The 24,575-nt window shown below is 36.0% G+C and overlaps 1 protein-coding gene across 1 annotated transcript in view; it reads left to right on the forward strand.

Annotated features, from left to right (window-relative positions):
• Positions 1-24,575, forward strand: part of LOC149567736 (protein-lysine N-methyltransferase EFM3-like) — a 57,523-nt gene that overhangs the window by 24,523 nt on the left and 8,425 nt on the right. Inside the window, exon 3 of the mRNA XM_089820998.1 lies at positions 946-1,044. Coding sequence (XP_089677124.1) covers positions 946-1,044 — 99 coding nt within the window. The remainder of the gene's footprint in view (positions 1-945; positions 1,045-24,575) is intronic.

Genomic DNA, 24,575 nt, shown 5'->3' on the forward strand with positions numbered 1-24,575 from the left:
CATATTTAATGATATACTGATTTGTATTAGTGAACCTTTTGGCTGCTGAACTGAACCTCTAGTTGAACAATACCCCTGCTGGAATGTGTTTTTATTTCGTCCACAATATGACCTGATTGTTTGAGCATCAAACTTATTGAACTGAGTGTGAGCTTGAGTTGTACCCTACCCATCATACCATTGGACTAATCTATGCATTACCCTACCTGAAGTTAGATCCATAACCGTTTGGAAGGCCATCCTAATTTATTTGAGTTTTTATATGAATGTGATAAACAATGTATGCTGCAAACGTAATTTTATCTTTTGGTCATGTTTGAGTTGTTGGTGGAATTCCTGATCTCCCTCTGGGTATTGCGGCTCTAGTCATAAAACTGATTGTATTTTGTAAGCTAGTTAAGGATTGTTGTTGGTGTAATGTTCAAATGTGTCATAACTGTCACACTTTAGTGTGAGTGATCTGGTGGTATTAATGGTTGATCGTAGTAGCAGATATCTGACAAACTGTCATAGATATAGATAGAGAATCTAATGTTTGCCACTTTACAGCATGCATAGATTCCTATAGCACACATGATGGTTCTACAACCTGAGTTTGAGCTGCCGCAAGAGCAACACCTTTGCTCAGTTAAACTCATAAATAGGAGGGGCTCAGATGAATGGAAATGTAGAATAGCGAGATCTTCTGTGTAGAAAGGCTGTTTAGAGGCATATTTTGATCGACATGTGATTTTAAGGAGTTGACCGAAGGTAAGTCTAGGGTAAGCTAGTTGTCTGTCCAGTTTGAGGATTAGCCTGTGTCCCTTGTGTGTGAATATATTAAAATTGAATCTGATTGTTTCAAATCTATAGTTTTTTAGAATATGGAAGGAACTGTAACATGCTGGGCCATTTCATTTTACTTCATTTAGTTCTAGGATCTTAATATTGTGTTGTTTGTGGCAGGCGCCAGATAAATTTCCTCGGGTGGCAGTGAATGAAAAATTTGATTGGATAGTTGGAAGTGACTTACTTTATGATAAAAAATGCTCACTTGCATTAGCTGTATGTACAACTCTTTTCATCTGTATTTTCATGTTCCCACGCTGCATGGTATTTTCCCTTAATTATGAAGAAAGTCTCTGATTGAAATATAGTTAAAACAACAGACACATTAAAAGTCACCTTGAATTTGTAATAATATTCTATTCAAACAACATTAGGAACATTTAAGAAACCACCTTTTGTACGTCATCTTATCTCTTGGAATTCATATTATTTAGGAAGCATTGCCAGCCAAGATTACTCTATATTAAACCACCCACTTGCTTCTTACAATTCTGTCTGCATATTATGATATCCATTCTAAATGCTAAGTTGCGAAGTAGCTTCGTGAATCAGTCTTATGAAACAAAACATTCCTGAATTAAAGTACACAAAAATGGATGCTTAGAAATTAAATTGAGTTAAAAAAAATTAAAATTCTTATAATGCATCTTGACTATCAAACCCTTCAGTATTCAGGCATTTTTTTAACGTGACAAGAAAAATCTTTGCAGGGGAATCACAGAAAAATAAAATTCTGTGTTCTCACCAACTAAGCAGCGTTCAATGTAAAGCTGTCATAGAATTGAAAGAAAATACATCAATGTATATGAATTTTGCTTTCCATTTTCCTTCTGGTAGAAGTTGGATTGAAGAAGCATGTTGCTACTACAAATTAAAAAAAATAATTGATGATGTGAAAAGAGAGGAAACAGATGCCTGAAATGAAACCCTGTTAATCACGTATCACCAACAGCAGCATTTAGCAGTCTATGCATTGCAGTTTAAAGCAATAATTTTGATGATTTCTCCTCGAGCCATTTTTGTAATAACTATATCTGTTTTTCTATAATTTTAGTTCAGTTTTTCTTGAACTTCTTGATTATTCACTTAAAAGTTAATGTTTTTACTCAACTTGGTAGAAAATAAAGGATGTATTAATTATATGAAAAATTCTGGTGCAGGTATTAATTTGGGCAAGTAATACTTGAGTAATTCTCTATGTTTAATGATGATCACATGAAAGACTATAACAATTGCTACTTTCTGAAATTTTTCTGAATGTGAAAGTTTAGTTTTTACAAAGATGTCTCCTTTTACCCAACGATATGGACCATAGCTCAAAAACTTTTAACTCATAAAGCCTGAATTTGACTCAAACTTGGAGCTTGGCAGAATTCTGTAAAAACTTGGCACATTCAATAAACATATGATTTTATTAGACAAATTTAAATAATGAATGAGAAGCATAAAGAATGAATTTAGAGAACATGTAATTCTATTTTGATTATGCTAGCATTGCCCAAAATTAAGATTTACTTTGTAATTTAGAAGGACAAATGAAATTCAACTACTTTGGAAACCTAAAAAGTGTTGGAACATTCATAAAAATATGGGAAAATTCAAAATATCATTTTTGTTATCTCGAGCCAAATAAGGCAGCAGGAATTCTGCTTTTCCAGAATGATACAGCCCAAAACAATTTTTATATTTTATTTGTTAAAGCTAGAGCAGCAGTTTCAAGATGGCAAACCTAAATGGGATTTAAGGGCAGCCCAAACTAAGGCCTTTGAGACCACAATTACCTCTATGGTGCATCTCATTTTTCACATATAAGGCCCATCATAAATAGGGTATCTAATGATGTAAAGAGTTACAATAATGTTCTTTGACAAACTTCTCTCTAAGCAAGAAACCCATACAAAGTTTTTTGCAAGAAATGATCCAAAGGGTTTTAAGCCTTACATGTCTATGTTCCAAACAAATGCTTGAACTAAGGGCCTGTTTGGTTGCATTCATAGGAATTGAGAATAGTAATGCATATTGGGAATAGGAATGACTATTCTAATAACAACTCTTTTTTAGAGTGGACATAAGCTCATTTTAGAGGCAAAATGTGAAAACGAAAAATAGAAAACCTATTCCTATTGACGCACCAAACAAAAAATAGAAAACGTATTTCTAATTTCCTATTCCTATTCCAACAACCAAATGGGCCCTTAGCTATAACTTTAACAAACCCCTTCACAAAATTTATTTTAAAGTAACTTTCAATGATGAAGTAAAATAAAATAAACCCTCAAAACATTACAATTCTCTCGTAAAAATCCCATACAAATATAATGAATATTCAACAGGTCTTGATTTTAACCTAGGTAGAATTAAAGATTATTAATACTTATCTGAATCCCCTGCAATCATAGCATTTGAATATGCAAGAATTCGCCTATTCATGGCAACCTTTGAAAGTTATCCAGGTAGCAAGACAGATAGGAGCACCTCCACACACAATGGTCCAAGTTGTATGAAACACCCTCCAAACTCACTTGAATAAATCTGCACTTTACATATCTAGAAATGAGAACTTTTTTTGTGAATGCCACAAGCTTGCTGGCTGTAGAACAGTGAGCTTTGTTTTTTAGGTTAATGTTGTCATGTCCCCTCTTTAGCTCTGTCTAGCAGTGACATGGGAGTTAGCTTATTATGGAGTCTCGTAGGTTGGCAATGGTGATTAGAGACTCAATCAAGGTTTTCAGCATCCAGATTTAGTATTACAGGCAGTAGTAGATCAGTTGAGAGCAGTTCCTTAATTTTAGGAGGCAAATCCTTGATTGTAGGAGGAGATTCCTACTTTTTAGGAGGTGGTGATGTTTTTCAGAGTTGAGGTTTTATGAGATCAGCCCCTGGTCTCAATTTTAGGAGATTTGGGTGTGTTCCCTATTTTTTAGGAGTATCCCTAGATTTGAGGGTGAGACTGCCAGTTGGCCTAGGTTGTCCAACATCAGTCACAGGTAGGTGACAAGCTTAGTTTCATGTTTTAGAAGTGTTTGGGCTGTTCCTTCGCTACTTGGGAAATATTTTAATATATTTAAATATTCTGTTAAGTTAGCATTTTAATAATTTAAATAAGGCCGTGTTTAGCCATTTTGGAGTAATAAGGAGTTTTCTAGTTCCATTTGGATCAATTTGCCTATGTGTGATAGCTCGTTGGAAAGAGCTTGGTCTCTACTATTTGATTATCACTTACCGGGACCTATTTGATGCTTGAAGCTATTTGTCATTAATAAAGTAATGATTTTTTCTATTTGAACGCCTTTATTGGGGAAAATAATGTTATATTATAAAGTTCAAAAGAATTCCACTTTAGGGTTCTTTTAGGGTTCAAATTGCCTTGGAGAGGGGATATAAGGAGAAGGCAAACTAAAGGTGATTATCTTTTTATCATTTTGTCAACCTATTTTGGACGCCATTGCTCTGGAAGAGCATTGCTCACCTAGGATGCAAACCCTAGTGCTGAGAGCAGATTTGTTGGGACGCAACCCTCAACAAGATCAGAGTTGAAGGTTCTTATGCATATAGTTTGATCACGATAGGGGATTGATTTCTAGTATTGCAGTCACACTTTGTAGGCAGTGGATTTATAGGGAAGGCGGCCACTTTGGTTCAACTTGGCGTTTCCTTATAGCAGCTCGCATGACGAATTCTAGAGTGTTTATTTGCAGCAGACTGGAGTTGTTTTATTGCAGCAGCTTGGGCTTTATCATTTGAACTTGTTTCGTTGTAGTTGGTTCCCATCTTCAGCTAGTGTCAACCTTGTCCGAAGTATATCTGTATTTACTATTATGAAATAAATCAAATTCTACTAGTATGGTTTTAGAATCATTTCCAAATTAGTATGTATTGCTGCATATGATTTCTATCACTTCTATTTTATCAGTTATTGTTATTTATTCATTGTAATACCTATATTTTGAAAAATACAAAAAGAAACAACCTTCTTCTGCAACTTTTGTCTAGCTCTATAAAATCAAAGAAAGATCTATAGAAAAATATAATTTATATAATTATATGTTATAGCAGCAGCAGAGCAAATATCCATTTGGGATATTTCAAATGTGACTGAAATCTTTTATAGTATTGATAACCTTAGTGTAATCCCCAACTTTTATAAAGAGTTTTGATTAAGTTAATTAATTAAGTGGTACTCAAATATAAATAATATTAGGACTTAATTATTAAATAAAGGGGGCCTAAATAATAAAATTATAAAATAATGTAGGCCTATGTGTAATATCCGGTCCAGAATTTTTCCCAAATTTCTCACACATGTTTCAAAAATGTAAACAATTAATTCATGCAATAAATTTCAGCAAATGAGTCTTCAAAAATATTGTTCAATTCCAATTTCCAGCAGTATATAATAACTAACAACAACATGAATTTCCAAAATGAATATTACAATAAAATCTTCAGCAGATTAACATTCAGCTGCAATCATACATAGAGAAAATAACACTCAGCTTGGAGAATAAGAAATGAAGTTCAAACAGAAGTGAGACACCTGATATGATGTCTTCATTGACAATGGGCTTTCGTCCACCTTCTTTGGCTAGAGGGTTTCCGTCCTCAAGCTGGTTGAAGCTGCACTTCCAATTCTTCAGGAGAAGAAATCTCAAATCCAAACCAATATCCAAGCACGAAGAGAATGAGTCCCTAAAGGTCCTTTGTAGCCATCTCCGTGTCTCGTCATTTTCTTCTACTGGTCTCTTTATATCTTTTTGTGCCTTATTCCACTTTTAATTAATGTATCCCTTTTAAATAATAAAGTGGCATAATAAATAGATTATTGAATTTTCTAGCATTAAAATAAATATCATGTTGAACTCAAAAAACTGCGTAATAGTTTATAGTTTTATTGGAACACTTTCGGCAAGACGCTCCAAATCCGATAGTGCAAAATCACAGATACTGACCCCTATTGACTTACTACAAATGGTAAGTATTTGGAAACCCTGCTATCTCGACTCTGATTTGCCTGAAATTGCAAGTCTATCTTAAAAGTCACACTGATCCCTGCAAAGTCTTGGTAAGGTCACCAGACCATGATGAAAAGGACTAACAACACATCAAAGAATAATGGCTAGAAAAAGGGGACATTATAGTCCTCCCTTCCCAGAGATCGCTTTCCCTCAAGCAAACTGCATCTGCATGCTATGACCAAATGCTTGGGTCCCCTATCAACCTCAAGGAAGTTGCTCCACCATGCTATTACGATAAGGATAATAGATAAGCTTCTATTATTAGTTAATGGTTATCTGTTTGTAATCTATTGTAAATATTAGAATGTTTCTAATATTAGTTAGCTGTAGTTTTCTGTTAGCTCTCTTTTAGCTAGAATAAAATATTTCTATTCTTTATGATCATCATTTTATTCTTTTGTATATATTGACCTCTTGGTCTCTGTTAATATCAAGCAAGTATTTTACCAATTACTTCGTAAATGGTATCAAAGCCAATATTTTAAATATTTTCGAAAATCATAAGTTCTTTTCCGAAATTATCAAACCCTATTTTCGTAATTATTCTATGATACTTGCTTCGTAAAATCAAAGCCCTGAGACTTTCGAACTAGGGTTTTGTTTGAGGATTCATGTTTTTTTGACAAAATCGCGTCCAAATCGTGTCTTTTTTTTTCCCTGAAAATTGCGGTCTGCAAAATTCGCAATTTTTTCCTCAGATCTGGAGGGCGAATGCTGCATTTTTTTCTTGTTTTTTCTCTGCATGCTGCTGCGACCTTCATCCAACAATGGTCGCCTATTGAATCCACCATTTTTCTGGTCCAGTTTTGCAATTATTTTGTCCAAATCCGCCGTTATTTGGAGTTTTTTTGCAGCCGGCTAGGGTTTTGCTTGAAACCCTAATTTTCTGTACCATATCCAAAATATTTTTACATATTCTTGGTGGGTTTTTCGAGAGCTCAACTGGGTTGTCATCAGTTTTTTTGGGTGCCTTAGTTTTTGAGCCAATGGATCCAAAAACTAGCAACATATACTTTCTGGGTTTTTCAAGCTCTCTTCTTGGTATCCCTTCAAATTTTCTAGGTCTTCCATTTTTTTTCTTGAAGAACACGCCTTCACAAATTTTCACGCCTTTTCCTTGAAAAACGTGCTATGGCTTCCTTGACTAATATTCTGCTTGAGAGCAATTCGAAATTCAATGGTCAGAATTGTGACACTTGGAAGTAGCAAATCATAGCAATTTTTGAATATCGGAATACCAATCAAATTGTTCTAGGTGTTACACAGCGTCCGACTGCCCTTGGTACTGATCAAGATACATGGGAATAATCGCGAGGTGGTGATGTTTCTCAAATTAGCTGTAGCTGATGATCAACTTTCTCAGATTCCATCTGACAAGACAACTGCCTAGATATGGGCACACCTCAAAAACCTTCATGAGACTTCTGACATAAGCAGAGCTTTCTTCTTGAAGAACACTCTGTTTTCTTATCATGGATGAACGAATATTGCTCTAGGCTCATCTGAATAGGATTTAGGAAATTTGTAATTAGTTGCTTGCCATTGGTCACAAGATGGAGGAAGAGAACATTGTGGTTATCACTTTCTGGAGTTTACCAAAGTCCTACGAGCATTTTATTGAGACTCAACATCATGTCTTCTGGTGTTGATTTGAAGTTCACCGATCTCTGCACACTTTTGCTTTAGCAAGATCGGTCAAAACAACAATTCGGTGGCAGTCCCAACTCCACCTCTACAGAGCAAACATTTGTTGCTAAATCCTTTTAGAAGGATAAAGACAAGTCTCAGTAGTTTTCTTAGTAGAAGTCCTTTGCTCCAGCTTCAGAAGGCTCCCAAAAGAAGAACATTCAATGCAACTATTGCCACAAGTTTGGTCATGAAGGTTGAATGTCAGAAATGCTTAGCTGCGCAATCTAAGCAATCAAGTTCGCAGCCCAAAGCAAACAGTGTAGAGCACACTAAGCAGACAAAATCTTCCTTTTACGCCTTCATGGCTAAAAGACTTGCAGATCATGTGAAGCTGTCTGCTTGGTACATTGATTCAAGTGCCTCTTGTCACATCATCCACCACCGAGATTGGTTCATTGACTACCAGCCTTATTCAGATTCTGTGATTTTAGGTGGCAGAGAAGAGTACACTATTGTCGTTAAAGACAACATTCAGATTCAGTTTGTCGGGAGGAATCTCATTTTCCTTGATGTGTACTATGTTCCAGGGATGAAACTAAATCTACTCTCAGTCAGTTAGTCACTGCGATAGCCTCCACACTTGGATGTCACCTTTAGTTCATATCAATGTACCATCACTGATAGGTAGACTCAGTCTATTGTTGCAATGGGTCTTGAGGATCATGGTCTTTTCTGCCTTACTGATACTAGTAATTCTTGGGACTTAGCTATGGCTACTAGACAGTCTTTTGTTAGCACACTTTGGCATCAGCGATACAGACACTTAAATGTGCATTATCTCTCTTAGCTTGCTTGGGAAGAGCCCATCCTCGGTTTGCCAGAGAGTCAGACTCAACAGCTTGGAGTTTGTGATGCATGCCAGGCTAGGAAGCAACATTGCACACCTTTCACCAGTGGTTGGGATTGATCACCTCCTCCACATGTATACAGTAGTTTCTCTGCACCTGTACAACCTCATACAACTAGTTTGTCCACCACCTCTGCTCGTCTAACAACTCCTCACTTGTGCAATAGTAGCCATGCTCCTCAATTCTCACTTGTACAAAAATGACAATGCCTGTGCAAAATATATTGGACAACCACATAGTCACACCATACAACAAATTGCCCCTCTGTATGGGGCCACCTGTATAGTGCCCAATTGTATAGTGGACTCCACCTATACGGTTAGTTTGTGTAGAACCCGTCACTTCTTCATGCACAAATATCTTTTTCTGTGAAGACTAAAAGGCTTTCATGATTGATCGCATTGCGTCAAGTTTGATCTTTGTTGGAATATCACAATTGCACAAAATAGTATTGCCAATAGTATTGTGTAGAACAATGAATCAACATAGGAATATAATAGTAATGAGTTGTCATCAACAGAGTAATTGTACTTTATATAGTATGAATATCCTTATACAAACTTGCCTTCTAGTGAAGACTTCAAAACTTCAGCCCAACAGGCAGAATAAGGTGAGGAGTGACTCTCACTGAAACTAAGAATGCCAGATTAGAAAGGGTCTTGCATCTTCGAAATGACGAACACAAAATTCCAATTGGAATTGTAAATACAAGAAACTTGAACTCGCAATGCTTTCATACGATGTCAATCACGGCCTTATGAAGGGCTCCAGGAAGTTCCCTAAAAGAGTTATAAATAGGCTGACATTAGTCTTATTAATTTTTATTTTATAATTCAATTAATTAATTAAAGGGTCTATAGGATATTTTAAAATTTGGGACCACTTAATCAATAATTTGAATTGAGTCATTTAAATATATAAGGAACATTATATCTAGTTTGTTAAGATATTTTAAACAAACCAAATTGATACGATGGATGACTTTAGCAGGTCCAACAATCTAAAAAGAAATTTCCAATCATTTTTTCAATCATTTTTTTTTCAACATAGCATGCCATTGATGCTTCTATAAACTTCTTGGCTCCAAATTAACCAATAAACAGTGAAAAACAAAACTTAATTGCAAAAGTACACATTCAAATGTAATAATCCCAACCAGCTGTAGTCTTGTCTAATTCCAATTTCCTAACTATTCAATTGTTTGACATTTCGTCAAACACTTGGCAAGCAAACTTGATACACTAACACTTGACAAGCAAACTTGATACACTGAAATGAACCAAAACCAGCTCTTTCCGATTTCAAGTTTTTTTGGGGGGTTTCTTTAAATTGTTTGAAAAATGAAAAATGGCAATTCTGAATATTGAGCAAATGACTAGCAGCCAGTTCAGAAATGAGATTCCATTGCAACTTTATTTATATAATTTCAAGAGTCTTAACAAGAAATATAAAACCTGAAATTCCCAGCTATGACTGGCTTGCTGCAGGTGTCCTTAATATGCATGCCAATTTGCAGCCATTAGCAGGCTTGTAGTTATGACAATATGCCTGAATTATAATTGCCCAACAGCTGATGAATTTGGGCGCCTAAATCTGAATTCAAAGTGCCTTCAATGTGTGATAAACACAGTAGTAAACGCCTCAGCCCCAAGTGGATAAACAGCCCTCTCTATATGCAATTCAAACTCTCCAGATAAATGCCTGAATATGCAGATTTGATTAACATCTAACAGAAGAGTGATAGAGCGTTAACTGCAGATAATTACAAGCCAAATTGCAATGTGAAACCACATCAACAGCAGTAAGAATGGTGCTCCTAGTCCACAAATCACAAACATTAAATTTCCCACTCAAATCGGTCTCCCAGCCACAGGCAGAACAGTAAGGAAGTCACCTACTGTGCAGATAATTTGAAAATGATAAAACACAAGAGATGTATTGTCAATTTCCCTCGAGGAATAGTCGCTCCTGAGCTACAGTAAATATAGAAAGAGGAAGTGCCAGGATAACCTTCAGATCAAATCCTTATACCTTAGCAAGGCGATTAAATTCACAACTTGAAAATCCTCTCAAGAAACAATGAAAAAGAAAATAGACAAATTGGATCATCAATTCTCCTAATGGGAGCCATATTTATAATCTCCATTGTGCAACTTAGCTTCAACTACAAACCTTCTACTTAAAAGTCTTTTTGCTTTGTACTTAGGCACATAATATAATTTATTAATTTCCTTTTGGCTCCCAAAAACAACCTTTTCAACCATATCATGATATTCTGACACGCAAGATCATTGTTTTTTGTGCCCAAGATATAAAACTTTTCAACCCGGTTCCAACAAGCTATGACACTAAGGTGGCCAACATACAATACTAGCAAAAATAGCAACCTCAACATATTTAGTGAATAATAATAATAATTCACCCGTTTTGTGAAAATGATTGAAGAAGCATCAGAATCAAAATCTAACAACAGGAGTGACCCTGATGAAGAAAATTGATGAATGAACTTGACATAGTGACTTACTAAATATAGATGCTCCCTCCAAGATTCCTGGAACTGAACCAGAAGCTAGAAATAAAAATTGAGAACATCACTCAACTCCTCTAACTGAATTGGGCTCACATGAACCAACTATTGACTCACTAGAAATATTAAGTCCCTCAAAACGGAGCCAAAACTTGCCATAGACCATTGAAAAGCCTAATAACTCTACAACCGAGACCCGCAAATCCACTGTCAGCTCACGAGGGTCGTGATGATGAACTGACCAGGCCAACTTCAGGAACCTGCTAATAATGAGGACATTAATACACTGCTAAAACTTTGACTTCATAGTGCAGAAAAACCCAGGCCAACAGATTTATTTCAGTTGGTCCTGGGACAACATTGCTTTGATACCATTGTAATAACCCGCACAACACTTGACCCACGACTAGACTTTTACAATGGTATAAGTTGCTCTGGATTATAACCTAGATGCTCAACTAATTCACCAAAAAATGTTTGAATGTTGCCTTCACCAAAAAATTGCCAATATTGTTGGCTGCCCAACGGTGATTGAAACTATGAAACAACAAGCCATGAATAACAAACAATGCCATCTCCAAAATCAGAATTGTCAAACACTCAAATATATTATACAGCGACTGTTTATGCACTAATACATTTGGCATCGATTTGCAACAGCCAAGTGTCGCAATTACGACCGCAATGTGTCGCCACTGTGACAGTAATAGACGTTTTTTAGTCGCAAATTACGACATCTGTCCTCTGCCATCGCAATGGTGACTCCCATTCGTCACTATGAAACCACTTTACTATGGCAAGAATCCCGTCGCAATGCTTACAGCGTACGTCGCAATTGCGACGTCTGCCACGAGGTTTGCGATGGGGAAGTGACGGCATTTGGCGACAGGGTTGCTGTGGCGGCGGCCGTCCCAATACTTGCCCTAAACGTCGCAATTGTGACGTCCATGGGAAATTGCGACGGGGGTCGGCATCTGGCGATGACAGTTGGCGTCGCCGCCACAGCGGCCACATCGCAATGCATGGGTTGGACGTCGCAATTGCGACGTATGCCGCTAGCATGGCGACAGCGCCGCAATGGCTGCGATGCAAGGGCCATCGCAATGGTCCTGTGGACATCACAATTGCGACGTCTACGGCAAGCATTGCGACAGGGCCGCTGTGGCGGCGACGCCAACTGCCGTCGCCGCCACAGCGACCCCGCTGCAAGCATATTCAGCCTGCTGCTTCGGTCACAAGCATTAGCAATGTGGTACTTTTGGCTGGAAATACATTTAGTTTCTTGACTATATTTCTGCAACCTATGTGGATGCATAGCTTTTACACATGACCCATTCATTTCCCTTCCCTTACAGAGCAAAGTACCATTTTTGTCTCCCTGCCAAAAGGAACATATAAAGATTCATTAGGACTAAAAGCAATTTTCTCAAAAACAAACATATACACTGCAGCATCAATACAAAAAACAAGCACCTGAAATAAGGAACCATCTTCCAGGGATAGGAGCTTAGCAGCCTCACTCTCATTATCTATAGAATTGTAGACCACACTACCATTCTCTAGATTCTCACCAGCTACAAGTTTACCATTTGAATCATTTTTTGGAAGTTTAGTAGCATGATGCCGAGTAATAATACCTGTCAAACCATTTGTAGAATGTTTGACATTCTCATGATCTGTTACCATTAATTTTTTAATAAGCTTCAAAATTTCTACCAATATAGTTCTCATTATCATTGCTCACATCACAGTTTCGAGAATGTCTAACAACCATAATATTAAAATTACCCACAGAATCAGTTCCCTTTATTTTAGATTCCTGCTTCTTAACATTATTACTAGACCCATTCGACGTGCATCCATTACTTATGGTATGACTTGACTAGAAGACATTATTTGTTTGAATACCATTGGTTCTTGGAGGCACCATCTGTAATGTAGCATCATGATCTACTGATGATCTGGATTTACTGCATGACTGGCCAGAACTTGTGTTCTTGTCTAGACTTTCTGAAATGAAATTGACATTTGACAAATTTTCTACCTGTTGGGGTATCTTGTTTACACTTGCAACACTAAAAGAGATTGCTGTCGTTTGGAAAGAATGCATGTTTTCTGTCACCTGGGGGGCATATGAATCTTGTAAGTGGTTTTCCTTTGGATGTCCAATGTTCAATGACACCCTCTTCTTTAGTTTAGAGCCATTATACTGAGATTCAGACCGACCTGCTGTTTGAATGCTAGTTTTCTTATCTCGTATATAGAATAGCATGTAAGCTTTCTGGGAAAGCACACTTTTCTCACTGACTGAATAGACCTAGAGTACAAAATGTCATAAGAATAACTTCAATCAGTCTAAGCAACTTCAGTATAATTAGTGTTACCATATAAAGAAAAGGTTCTACATAAAATTGTAGTTCTTTTGTGTATTCTGTTATACACAAATTATAATGAGCTTGCTCCACAAAATTAAACATGTCTTCACAACTGTAGCAAATGTATACCCGATTATCATCTAAAGCATGCCAGATGCCTGTGGATGAACGAATAAAGTAGAAATAATGACTAGAATGTGTGCTTCAGCCATCATGAACAAGAACACCATAAAGAGTGTACTTAAAATTGCCCTCCTGTGATTGATCAATAGACAAAGAAACTAGAATATCGTTCAAATGTGCAAAATTTATTATAAAACCAGTAGATATTACAAAAACTATGTTATTAGATTCCACTGAAAATGTGATCCACTGGCAAATAATATTGTAAGGGCTACTTACATGTGAACTGCTAACAAATGGTTTGAGATCCAACGTACAACCAAAGTCTACTTTTTTGTCAATTTTTCCTCCAAATCCAACTACACTTAAGCGTTTGAGATGAATTGCAAGAACATGTGGTGCTTTATCAATTTTGAGTCATTCTAGAGCCTTCACTTTTACTTTGCATCGTTCACATTGATATCTTTTCACACCCCCATCTAACTGCTCCACTGCCGTGTAATGGGATAATGCTTTCAACAAGGAATCTGCTCGAATGATCTCTAGGCTCAAATCTAAGAAAGGATCAAATTTATTTGAGCAATAAGAACATTGTGTGCACTTCACCTACAAGCCAGATTGAAGCAATTGTTAATGAATAAAATACTTTTCTAAGACTATAACCTAGAGTTCCCAGCATAAAAATAATTTTGAAAGGTTTAAGTGACTCAAAAAAGCAGAAATAATGACCAGAATGTGTGCTCCAGCCATCATGAACAAGAACACCATAATCAATCATTTTCTAACATCTTTTTATTTTGTTTATCATGTAGTGCGTCATTCTATTTGTGGATGATTCTGATTGGTGAAAACAAAGTGAATATTGTTACCAGTCACAAAAATTGTTTCCAGTGTTGAACTAGAATATACAGCAAACTCTGTGACTTGACTTCTATTAGTATATAAAGCTTTCACAAAGCTTCCTCTTATCATATGTAATATGTTAGGATGCAGAGCAATCCAGATTAATCATTTAAGAAACAAAATGGCTAAAGAGATGAAATTCAACTGCTTCAAAAATTTAGCTGGGCATATAACAAATGTAATGTTGTAATACAGAATTGAGCCGGCCTGGCATAATGAAAAAAGAATGGGCAAATAATATAAGCTTGTAATTCTCAAAAAAAAGTGCGATTTCTGGGATATTTCAATAGCCTTTTACTAATTTTAATAAGTACATGCATAAAACTGAAATTATAAAAACAAAAATATGTTAGTTCAACCTGAGAAATGAAATTAACCTGGCATTTGAGTAAATAATTGTTTAGCAAATGTATAAAAATGTAATTCTACATCATGCATCTCATTCTGTACAAGATCAATATCTCATATTCTGGTGTTGTTGGATAGACTTGCAGCATTCACTCAATCATGCCTGAATTTCATAAATAAATAATCAGCAAAGTCTATTTCCCCTCCATGAATTTTTTTGACCTAGAACTTTTGATAAATCCGGGTAATGAAAATCTAGAGAAAATAAATGTTGTTTCACATGTAAAAATGAATGCTTAGTGTTCTTTTAATAAATTAATATCTTCCATGACCTATATTTACATATTTTGATATCTTAAAAATGTGGCTAACTTTCGTGACTAAAAAACTATATGGACCATATTCATTGTAAACACTGCTTTAAATCAATCAAGAGTAGTGCTCCTCACTATAATTCTATTTCTTTTGAACATACCATTTTATATTAAAATAGAAAGCAATAACATGGTATTTAGAATTGGTTGATGGCTTGTACATATCATTAAATTCTAAATTCCTACTACACATTCTCATTTGTATTGCATGATGTCTACCCTACGAAGATATAGCTTATTTGACATTTGATAAAATGATGACGGCGAATAAAATACAATAAGAAAACATTAAGATTTCTTTAAAAATGAGAACATTCAATGAAAACCTGTACCTAGTAAATTTAGATCAGTCAAAAGTCAGCTTCAAAAAAGCATGATAGTTGGCCCAAATAAAACATATATAACAGATGATGAGCAGGCTTACCCTCCAAAATTTTCTCCATTTCTTAGATTCGCTTCTCAGAGGACAAGAGAGACTCCCGTGCACCAACTAAATTATCAATACTAGACCTTAGAACCTCAAAATCATGCCTAACTTTGCAGAGCTCCTGCTCATTTTCTGTTGCACGTTGTCTTTGTCTTGATGTTTCCTGTTCCATATCTTCAAGCTTCTGCTGCATTTCCTTGAGGACACCACTGGTACCCCTGGCAACCTTCTCCATTTCTTCTACTCGTGCCCACATGCTCTCAATCTGCAGTGCCTTCGCTTCACTTGATCCTGACTAGCAAAAGCTTTTTGCTTCTCTAAAAGCTGAGATGTTCAAGGAGATAAAGTGGGAAAGATAGAGAGGAACAGATAAAGAGATATGGAGGAATAAGGAGAAGGGACAATAAAGAGATATATAGATGGTGAATGAGAGAGAAAGATATAAGGAGATATAGAAAGAGGGTGATAGGGATAGAGGGATAAATAGGTTATAAAATAAGTAGAGAGAGCTAAAGCAGAGATGGAGATAGGGAGAGGTAGCAAGAGGAAGACAGAAATCATGAGATATGCTCCTAAATTTTTCAATTAGAGTCCTTTCTCATTGGACAAATAAGGAGGATATTCGTAATGGTGCCTAGTAATCATGTATTACATAAATACATGCAAAACATAGAACAATGTATTTTTTCTATTTGATTTTCTACCTCTTCAGTGTACCCATTGCACATCAATGTAGTATTGCTAGTTTTTTATTCATGTTATGCATGGCAAAAGCATACAGTAAGTGTCACATCAAAGTTTTCATTGGTAAGGAGAAACCCAACAAATTACCGACCATATTACATGGGCCTAAGGAAAGCTTTATGCTTGACCAAAGGCAAGGCACCTGTAGCTAAAAGTCAGGATGATCGAACTGGAGTGAACAATGACTTTACAGAAAACACTTTGAAAACTTGTTAAGAAAATCTATCAACCTGCAATAAGATTGTATTAATTCTAGAATTATACAGATCCATATTATTAAAACTTAAAATACCTGTCAGTATTAAGTGTTCAAAAAAGCACACGCCGGACACCTCTTGGAATGTTCAGGGCCTCCATAACCTTTGCTACAATAAGAAAGAAATCCAAATAATATTAAATCTTTACTGAAACTCCAATTCACAAGGATGTACAGTTATGTTCTAATAATCAAATACTAACAGTAAAAAACACAAAGCTGAAATGGATATGTCGCTAGTTTTTCTCCATTCATTCAAAAAACAAGCTTGATACTAAAATGTAAGTGTTTTCTCTTTAAATTATATCATGCTGATCACAAATACTAATCACAGATTAGTTATCCAAAAGGGTGCAATAATGACAGAGGAGCCAAATACTAAAAGATGCAATGAAGAGTTGCAATTCTTCAAATGATATTAAAAAGGCATTAATAACCAGTCCAAGGACATTATTCAGATAGAAGATTACTTTATATTCTATACAGACATAAGTGGTAGTAATCCACTAGACATTAGAAAGCCAGATCCCATGAGTACAACGATTAAGATCAGGAATAGTGACATATATATCCCATAAGTAACAAGAGTTACATCAGAAATTGCAACAGTACAGAGCACCCATCATTGGGTCATCACCATTACAAAGATATTATATCAGACAGAGATCAAATAAATATCCAACGTCTTTAAAAACCAAACAGAATCAATCATATCACATTTCAATAAGGCAGATATCAGAAACAGTGAATAACTTCATACCAGTATGGTACATATCACTTTTACATTATGATAAATCTGTAACAGTGATTACTTGGTCTTGCAAATTGCTCTACAGAAATTCTAATGATACTTATTGCAGATCAGTAATCAACATTAGATCGTCAGGATCTATGACATTAGGTCATTTAGTTGACTATCACTATACTTCCAACTTCAATATATATAATCCTTGTTTAGTCTTTGATATTGATTGGATTGGGAATTTTCACAAAGTCATTTCCATCATTATTGGAAGTGTTTTTGGTTATCAAAGTTTGATTGAAGATATCAGAACTACTTAAAAAGACATTTGCATATTGTTCGTCTATATTCTTTACCAAAGATCTGTTGCATCTCTCTAGCAATGAATTAAAGAATATATCAGAAGCATGGGTGATATTACTTGTACATAACATCAAGATACATGCACAATTGCATTGATATATCTACCCCGAAAAAATATTGTTATTAATACCTAACATTTATTTGTGGCAAAATAAATAATTGAGTATAAGTAATAATAGAAAGAAGTTTATTGTGATTTAAAATATAAGGATTTAGTCACAGACCCTTAGGAGTCATATAAGGGAACATCAAACATTAGCTCTAACCTCAAATAAGGGATTATTAACAAGCTGAAAGTTATACTTGTTTCTGAAGTCAAATCTCTCTTCTTCCAAACTTTCCTTGTCTGATTTCTCTAGACAACGTTTTAGGTCATAGGTCTCAGCTAGGTTGTCCACTTTATCATTTCTTCCTTTTTCTTTTGGTTCCTTGAAGTGTTTTGTTCCTACACCTTGATTTTTTGTTTTTTATGTTTTCATGAACATCTATCAACTTATCATTTTTTCACTTATATCAATCCAAGGTCCTACGATATATAGCTGTTGATCTATTCTTGCTTACTGTCTTGTTACCTCATCCTTAAAGGACTTCAATGCTATATGTTGAGATTTTTGACAAGGTAAATGTGAGTGAAGTTCTTGAAGCAATATTTGAATTACAATACTTAGTCTGAACAATCTCTCCTATTTAATTTTCTGCAACTTCTCTCTTTCTTGTGAAGCTATCGTCTAGGCATGCCTAGATATCATAGAGCTCTTTCAACATCTTCAGCACGATCCCTTAATTTCCCTAGTTCTTCGCTTGCCATAGTTTCATCAAAGCATTTTCTCACCTACTTGTTCCTATCCTTCACTATCACATCTCTTTGTCTATCATCCTCGAGGTGATTAGATTTGACACACAATGTATTTTTCGATTGACTGACATTAGAAATATTACTCTTCTCATGCACAAACACTGACATGCTAGTCAATGTCATGTACTTTTTAAAAGGTGAAGGATAATTTTGATCAACATCCTTATCTCCAAGCAGCTTCACATAATCTGAATGATGACCCCTAGATTCAATCCCTACTATGTCATCCTCAATGTATGACGTTGAGATGCAGTAAGAACAATCTCATAATCATCATCAATCCATGTACTCATTTCATTTGTGACAAAAGGAGGACTCAAAAAATTAACTGCTTCTATTCCTTCCAAGTGTCAAAAACTATTTTCTCTCCTTGTATCTTGTTACCACTATTTTTGGTGGTCTATTAAGGTTAGATTCTGAAAATCTTCCTCCCATTCACTTCCTAACTTGGTTTTTTCTCATTCTTCCTTTTTCAAGTGAGGCTTCAGTTTTTCCTCTTTCTTGGTTTAAATGTTGTGGTTGTTGTATGGAGACAAGTAGCTTTAGGATTTAAATTCTCCACCTCTAGCTAATGGAAACCCTTTGCTTCTACATATGCATGAATCGGTCTTTTGTACATAGCACTATGCATTGGAGTGGCAGTTAGATTTGTACTTTTTACACCACTTACCAATATTTGGCATGAGTAAATTTGTCTTGTTTGCCCAAAAGTGTCGACTCCTCAATGATAATCTATAGCATAGCTTTAATTTTAATCGAATGAATGGGAACAAGCAGCTGGAACATTTGAGAACTACCAACTGCTCTAACTCAAATGCGCCCAACTTCACACACAGGTCAGCTAGTAATGTTCTAATTGCAGTTGCACCATTGAATGTAGCAATCATCATAGGCATCTTTAAGATATCATTCATCCTTGACAGCTTCCAAGAAGTTCTCCAAATTGGCACAGAAATTCCTTTTGTCTAGTCTTGTCACAAATCATGGGCTCGCCACCACTTCTCAACAAGTGAAGAGACATTTAGAGGAGCAATCATTTCATCAAAAAGGTCATTTGTAGATACATATGAATTGAACTAACTTGACTTATTATCTGCTATGTCTACATATATTTACCATCAAATAATAGGAATGTCTAAATTCACTTGGAATCTAGGAGAAACTCAATGACCAAAGGTTTTCCATGACAATGAAGCCAATAAAACCACCCATTTATCCTCATCGCTGCCGGCATCAGAATTCACCTCAATAAGGTATGCCTTACCCTTACCAAGAGACCTATGTCTGGTTTCCAATTTTCTTTGCAATGAAAACAAAGATTCATTCTTCTTAACTCATTACTTGATTCTTTTCCTAACTTAGGAGATGTGACTTTAGGCTGATTAGGAGCCTTCACATCTGATTCATCATCTGATTTTTGATTCCTGAAGTTCTTATTGTATTGTTCAGAAGGAGGTGTGACTTCAACATCAAGAGCATGGTAGAAAATTGTATTGCCTTCTCTTCTATAGGCTTGAGTGCCAAGAAAGATTCTTATTTATGAACCCACGGCCTGGCTGATATTTCTTTGGTTCCATTGAAAATTGGTATATTATTTGTTCAGGGCATCTTTATACTCAATTAGCTGTAAGCTTTCTCTAGCTTGTCAAAGCATGAAGCCTTAGATGCATAGGACAACAGTCTAAACATAGGACAAAATAGAGAAATATTTAGTATCTTATTGAACTTCACTTTGTTTTGAGAATAGTTTAATATTCTCTACTAAATAGGGCCAACCACGTGAAGGTGGAAGCTCATTTGGCCCCAGCCCCCTCCCCCTAACATCACTTTACATTCCCCGTTAACATCTAACATTCATTCATTCTTTCAACCATTAATAAAATGTAACATTCAATCAATATCACATGATAACATTCATTAACACATTAGATTCGTTAACATGCAACATTCATCAATATTCTGCATTAACACATAATTCATGAACATTCATTAGCACATAATTAAATTCATTGAGACATAAAATTCAGTCATTATCAATTAAGGTATGTAGATGACAATCATTTCTTTTTTTTCTTTCTATTTCTTTTTTCTATGTAAGCTCTAAGAGGAGCATCAGTGTCATCATCAATTCCCCCCTCATCAGTTGTTCTGTTCTCTGTTCTTGATGATCTCAAATTCCTATGCTGTTGCAAAAGGGGGTCCTCTGCAATAACAAATAAAAGAGTTAAATTAAAAATAATTTATTATAATTGTTACAAGTATTTAATTATTTTAAATAACATAACTGTGGCGCTCTTTACCTGATCTGACCACATCATTTTGTCTGGACTCAACGTCAACACGGTCATGAACATTGACCCCTCGATCCTCTACAGCTGCTATACAAAATTTTACGTTAATCCAAACACCAATTGCAATTACATATAAAAAATTTAATAGCAAATGTATACCTCCACCATTGGGATGCACATCATGCGAACCTTCACCATCCATAGATTGTGTAGAAGGATTGTCAGGCTGCATTCCAACATCCTACGCATTGTTATCATTGCTTGCTTAAAACAGATATACTCACTTTATATTGGAACTTAACATCAAATAGACTAATTGGTAAAGTATTCAATTTGAAATAAATTTCATTTAGCTTATTTACCTGTGGCTCAGATGTATCATTATTAGAACCTTCCACACTGATTTCAGCTCATAGCCGTTCAGCCACGGCTCTATAGCCTTGTTGGAAGCCAATTCTCTTATCCTCTTCTATGAGGCATCTCTTGAACTTTGAGCCCTGCATTTTTGCGTGGTACGGTGAATTTTACTTGCATTGTTTCATCAACCAATGGAGGGTAGTTAAAATATCAAAAGGAAATGGTAAATAGTTAGCAGGGTTTCCAACCCTTGTTACACCTTATTTTGGTCATGTTGGAGTTGTTCTAAACTGTCTTTGGTCTTTGGGAGTCCTAGAGGATCCAATTTCACTCTTGGTTGGGTGTGTAGAATAAAGGTCAAGTGCTGCAATCTGCCTTGTCACTGGTAACAGCAAGTTTGCCTTAGACCTGATTTGTTTTGGGTTGTGTTGATGTTTGTTTTGGTTTTCATTTATGTTAGAGGGTTGGAGTTGTCCAAAACACTTGGTGTCAAGGTTGGATGTATGAGGCCTTGAATGGTACAAGGGAGAAGTAACTAGTATGCAGCCTTATGTGATGAGTTGGGTCCATGAATTAAAGGAGCAGACATTGTAACAGCAGATTAGTTCCTTGTTTGAAGGTGAATCAAGCCTTGAATGTTCTTGTGGAGAACAGAGGATTGGGGTGATAACTTGAATTGCTTAGTTGTTCCAAGGTGCTAGGAGTTTGTTGGTGCTTGGTGCAGGAGCACCTAGGCTAACCTCTACTAGTTAGTCAATTTTGGCTTGTACTTGACTCTAGCCACGTCAAGAAGTTAGTGTAATTTGGTTGAGGACCTTAGAAGGTCTTGTTTTATGTTGGCTAGGTGAATTAGTCACTAAGACTAAGGTCACACAAATAGCCTTTGTTAGTTGTTATTTAAATTCTTAATGTTAGGAGTTAGGGCATCTATCAAAGTTGCCAAGTGTTGTAAGAATATTGTCATAACAACATTTTGCACTTATTGCAAATATTCCATGCAACATGGATAGCCTTGGATTCCGTTGATTGTGGGAGGTTATTTTCGACCAAATAGGCCCTAGAATGGTGGAGAAGACACCTAATGGAGTGATGTCTTGAATCTCCAAGCATTGGTTGCATATTGTAAAAAGTTTGAGTTAATGAAGTGGCTGGAAAACTCTATTTTTGAAGTGATATTTCGGTTTTTGAAGGAACAGTCATACTTGAAGCCTAAAACGTGTTGATACAGTGGTTGAGACGTGTTCTATAGTCATTTTGAAGACTTTTTCATGTTATGTGTTAAGGGTTTGGATGAAATCTTGAATATGATAAACCTAAGAGCCAAGAACCTTCCCAAATCAGTAAAATGGGATGGAATATGAATGAATTCAATGTGAAGAAGGTCCCCACAATGAAGTTTGAAATTTGTGATGTTTTAGTGGATTTGGCACTTAGATCCATCTAAGTGAAAGTGAGAAAGAGAACCAAAATTAAGGTGTGGATCATCCAAGGTGGAGTTTTCAAGGTGTGACTCTTGTAGTAAAGAGTAAATAGGATTTAGTTAATGATCTAATCCTATTAGGAGATCCTATAGAAGCATAGGATACTAGGAGATAAGAGAAATCTCTTGGTGGAAGTGGAAAACTAAGCCTAGGAGTTTTATCTTACACCAGTGCTTCCAAAGCATGTTACTCTGCATCATATATTGGTGTGGAGGAACATTGAGATCCAAGTTGAGTATTAGGAGCATAGACAAGCTAGTCTATCCTAGCATTTCCCATCACATTATATAAAAAAATTGATACAATTTTTCATTTACTAATACTTACAACTCTTGCTTGAAGTTTCAAAAAACCACCAGAGCCGAGCTTGTGTGTCCCGTGCTTTTCTAGTCTTGCCTTTGTTTCCTTTGATGTGTTAGGCAATCTATGAAAAGTTTGAAATATGTTAGATACTATAAATATAGAGGTTAATTAGTACATAATTAGATTCTCAACAGTATCACATACCTTGCTGTACTCTCCACTGGTGTAATATTATTTTTCTTGTTAGCTTTATACTTTCCATCCAAAATCAGAGCCTGCCACTCAGCCTCAGGAACATAGGGCGGACGCTCGTACCTGGGGTTATCCCGTAAATTTTTTCTGTACTGGTCCCTAATATACTTCAAACATAAACCAGCTTTTTCAAGGAGCTTGTTTCTCTCGAATGCATGAGGTCCAAAGAGTTGGGTCATGCTCTCTATAAGAATAACTCTACAACCGAGACCAGGCCAACTTCAGGAACCTGCTAATAATGAGGACATTAATACACTGCTAAAACTCTGACTTCATAGTGCAGAAAAACCCAGGCCAATAGATTTATTTCGGTTGGTCCTGGGACAACATTGCTCTGATACCATTGTAATAACCCGCACAACACTTGACCCACGACTAGACTTACAATGGTATAAGTTGCTCTGGATTATAACCCAGAGGCTCAACTAATTCACTGCCCTAGAGTTTGAATGTTGCCTTCACCAAAAAATTGCCAATATTGTTGGCTGCCCAACGGTGATTGAAACTATGAAACAACAAGCCATGAATAACAAACAATGCCATCTCCAAAATCAGAATTGTCAAACACTCAAATATATTATACAACGACTGTTTATGCATGTCTACTGTGGCTAAGAAGTGATTGGCTTGATGAAGAATTTAGTATTAATTTGTGCACAATTAGTTCTATTGTTGGGTGAGGGTTTAGATGCAAATTGGAGTTTGGTGCTAAAGAATGTGGTAATTCTAAGTATCCCAATTTGTTTGATTTGCATCAGAATTGGAGTGTTAGATTTACAGCTTGAACACCAAGGGTTCTTGCATTTTGACATCATTAAGATTGAGCATACTGCGCCCATATTTCTTCTTGTTGGGTATTATTTCTCTTGCATTCTAGGTGTCTGTAATCACTGTTGCTTGGGCATCTAAATACTTGCAGTTAAATGCTAACTTTCTGGGTATCCGGGCAATTATATTTGCATAGGGCCATTCCCATTGATTATTAGGAAGGTTCGGTTGTGAGAGGAAGGGCCCTACTATTCTATGGGACACAAATTTTATTGATAGCCAGCCATGCGGTTTATGTGGGTCGGTGTCTCATATTGGTGATACTTATGAGAATAAGCACCCGGTCATACTGTTCTCATAAGCTTTGGTAGAATATTCTAAAGGAACACTCAAGCCTTTCAAATTCATACCAAGAATCTTAGAACAAATCCATTATACTTCAACAATGGATTGAATTCACCAAACTAAGTCAAAACCCTCTCCAAGAAATAATAAAAGCAATAGACAAATGGATGATGAATTCTCATAATGGGAGCCATATTTATAATCTCCATTGTGCAACTTAGCTTTAACTGCACACCTTTCACTTAAAAGGCTTTTTTTTTTATACTTGGCCCATAATATAATTCATTAATTTCCTTTTGACTCCCAAAAATGACCTTTTCAACCATATCATGATATTCTGACATGCGAGGTCAATGTTTC

This window comes from Cupressus sempervirens, chromosome 3 (assembly GCF_028749045.1).
Source record: "Cupressus sempervirens isolate cs-2001-9-10 chromosome 3, ASM2874904v1, whole genome shotgun sequence".
Taxonomy (NCBI): Eukaryota; Viridiplantae; Streptophyta; class Pinopsida; order Cupressales; family Cupressaceae; genus Cupressus; species Cupressus sempervirens.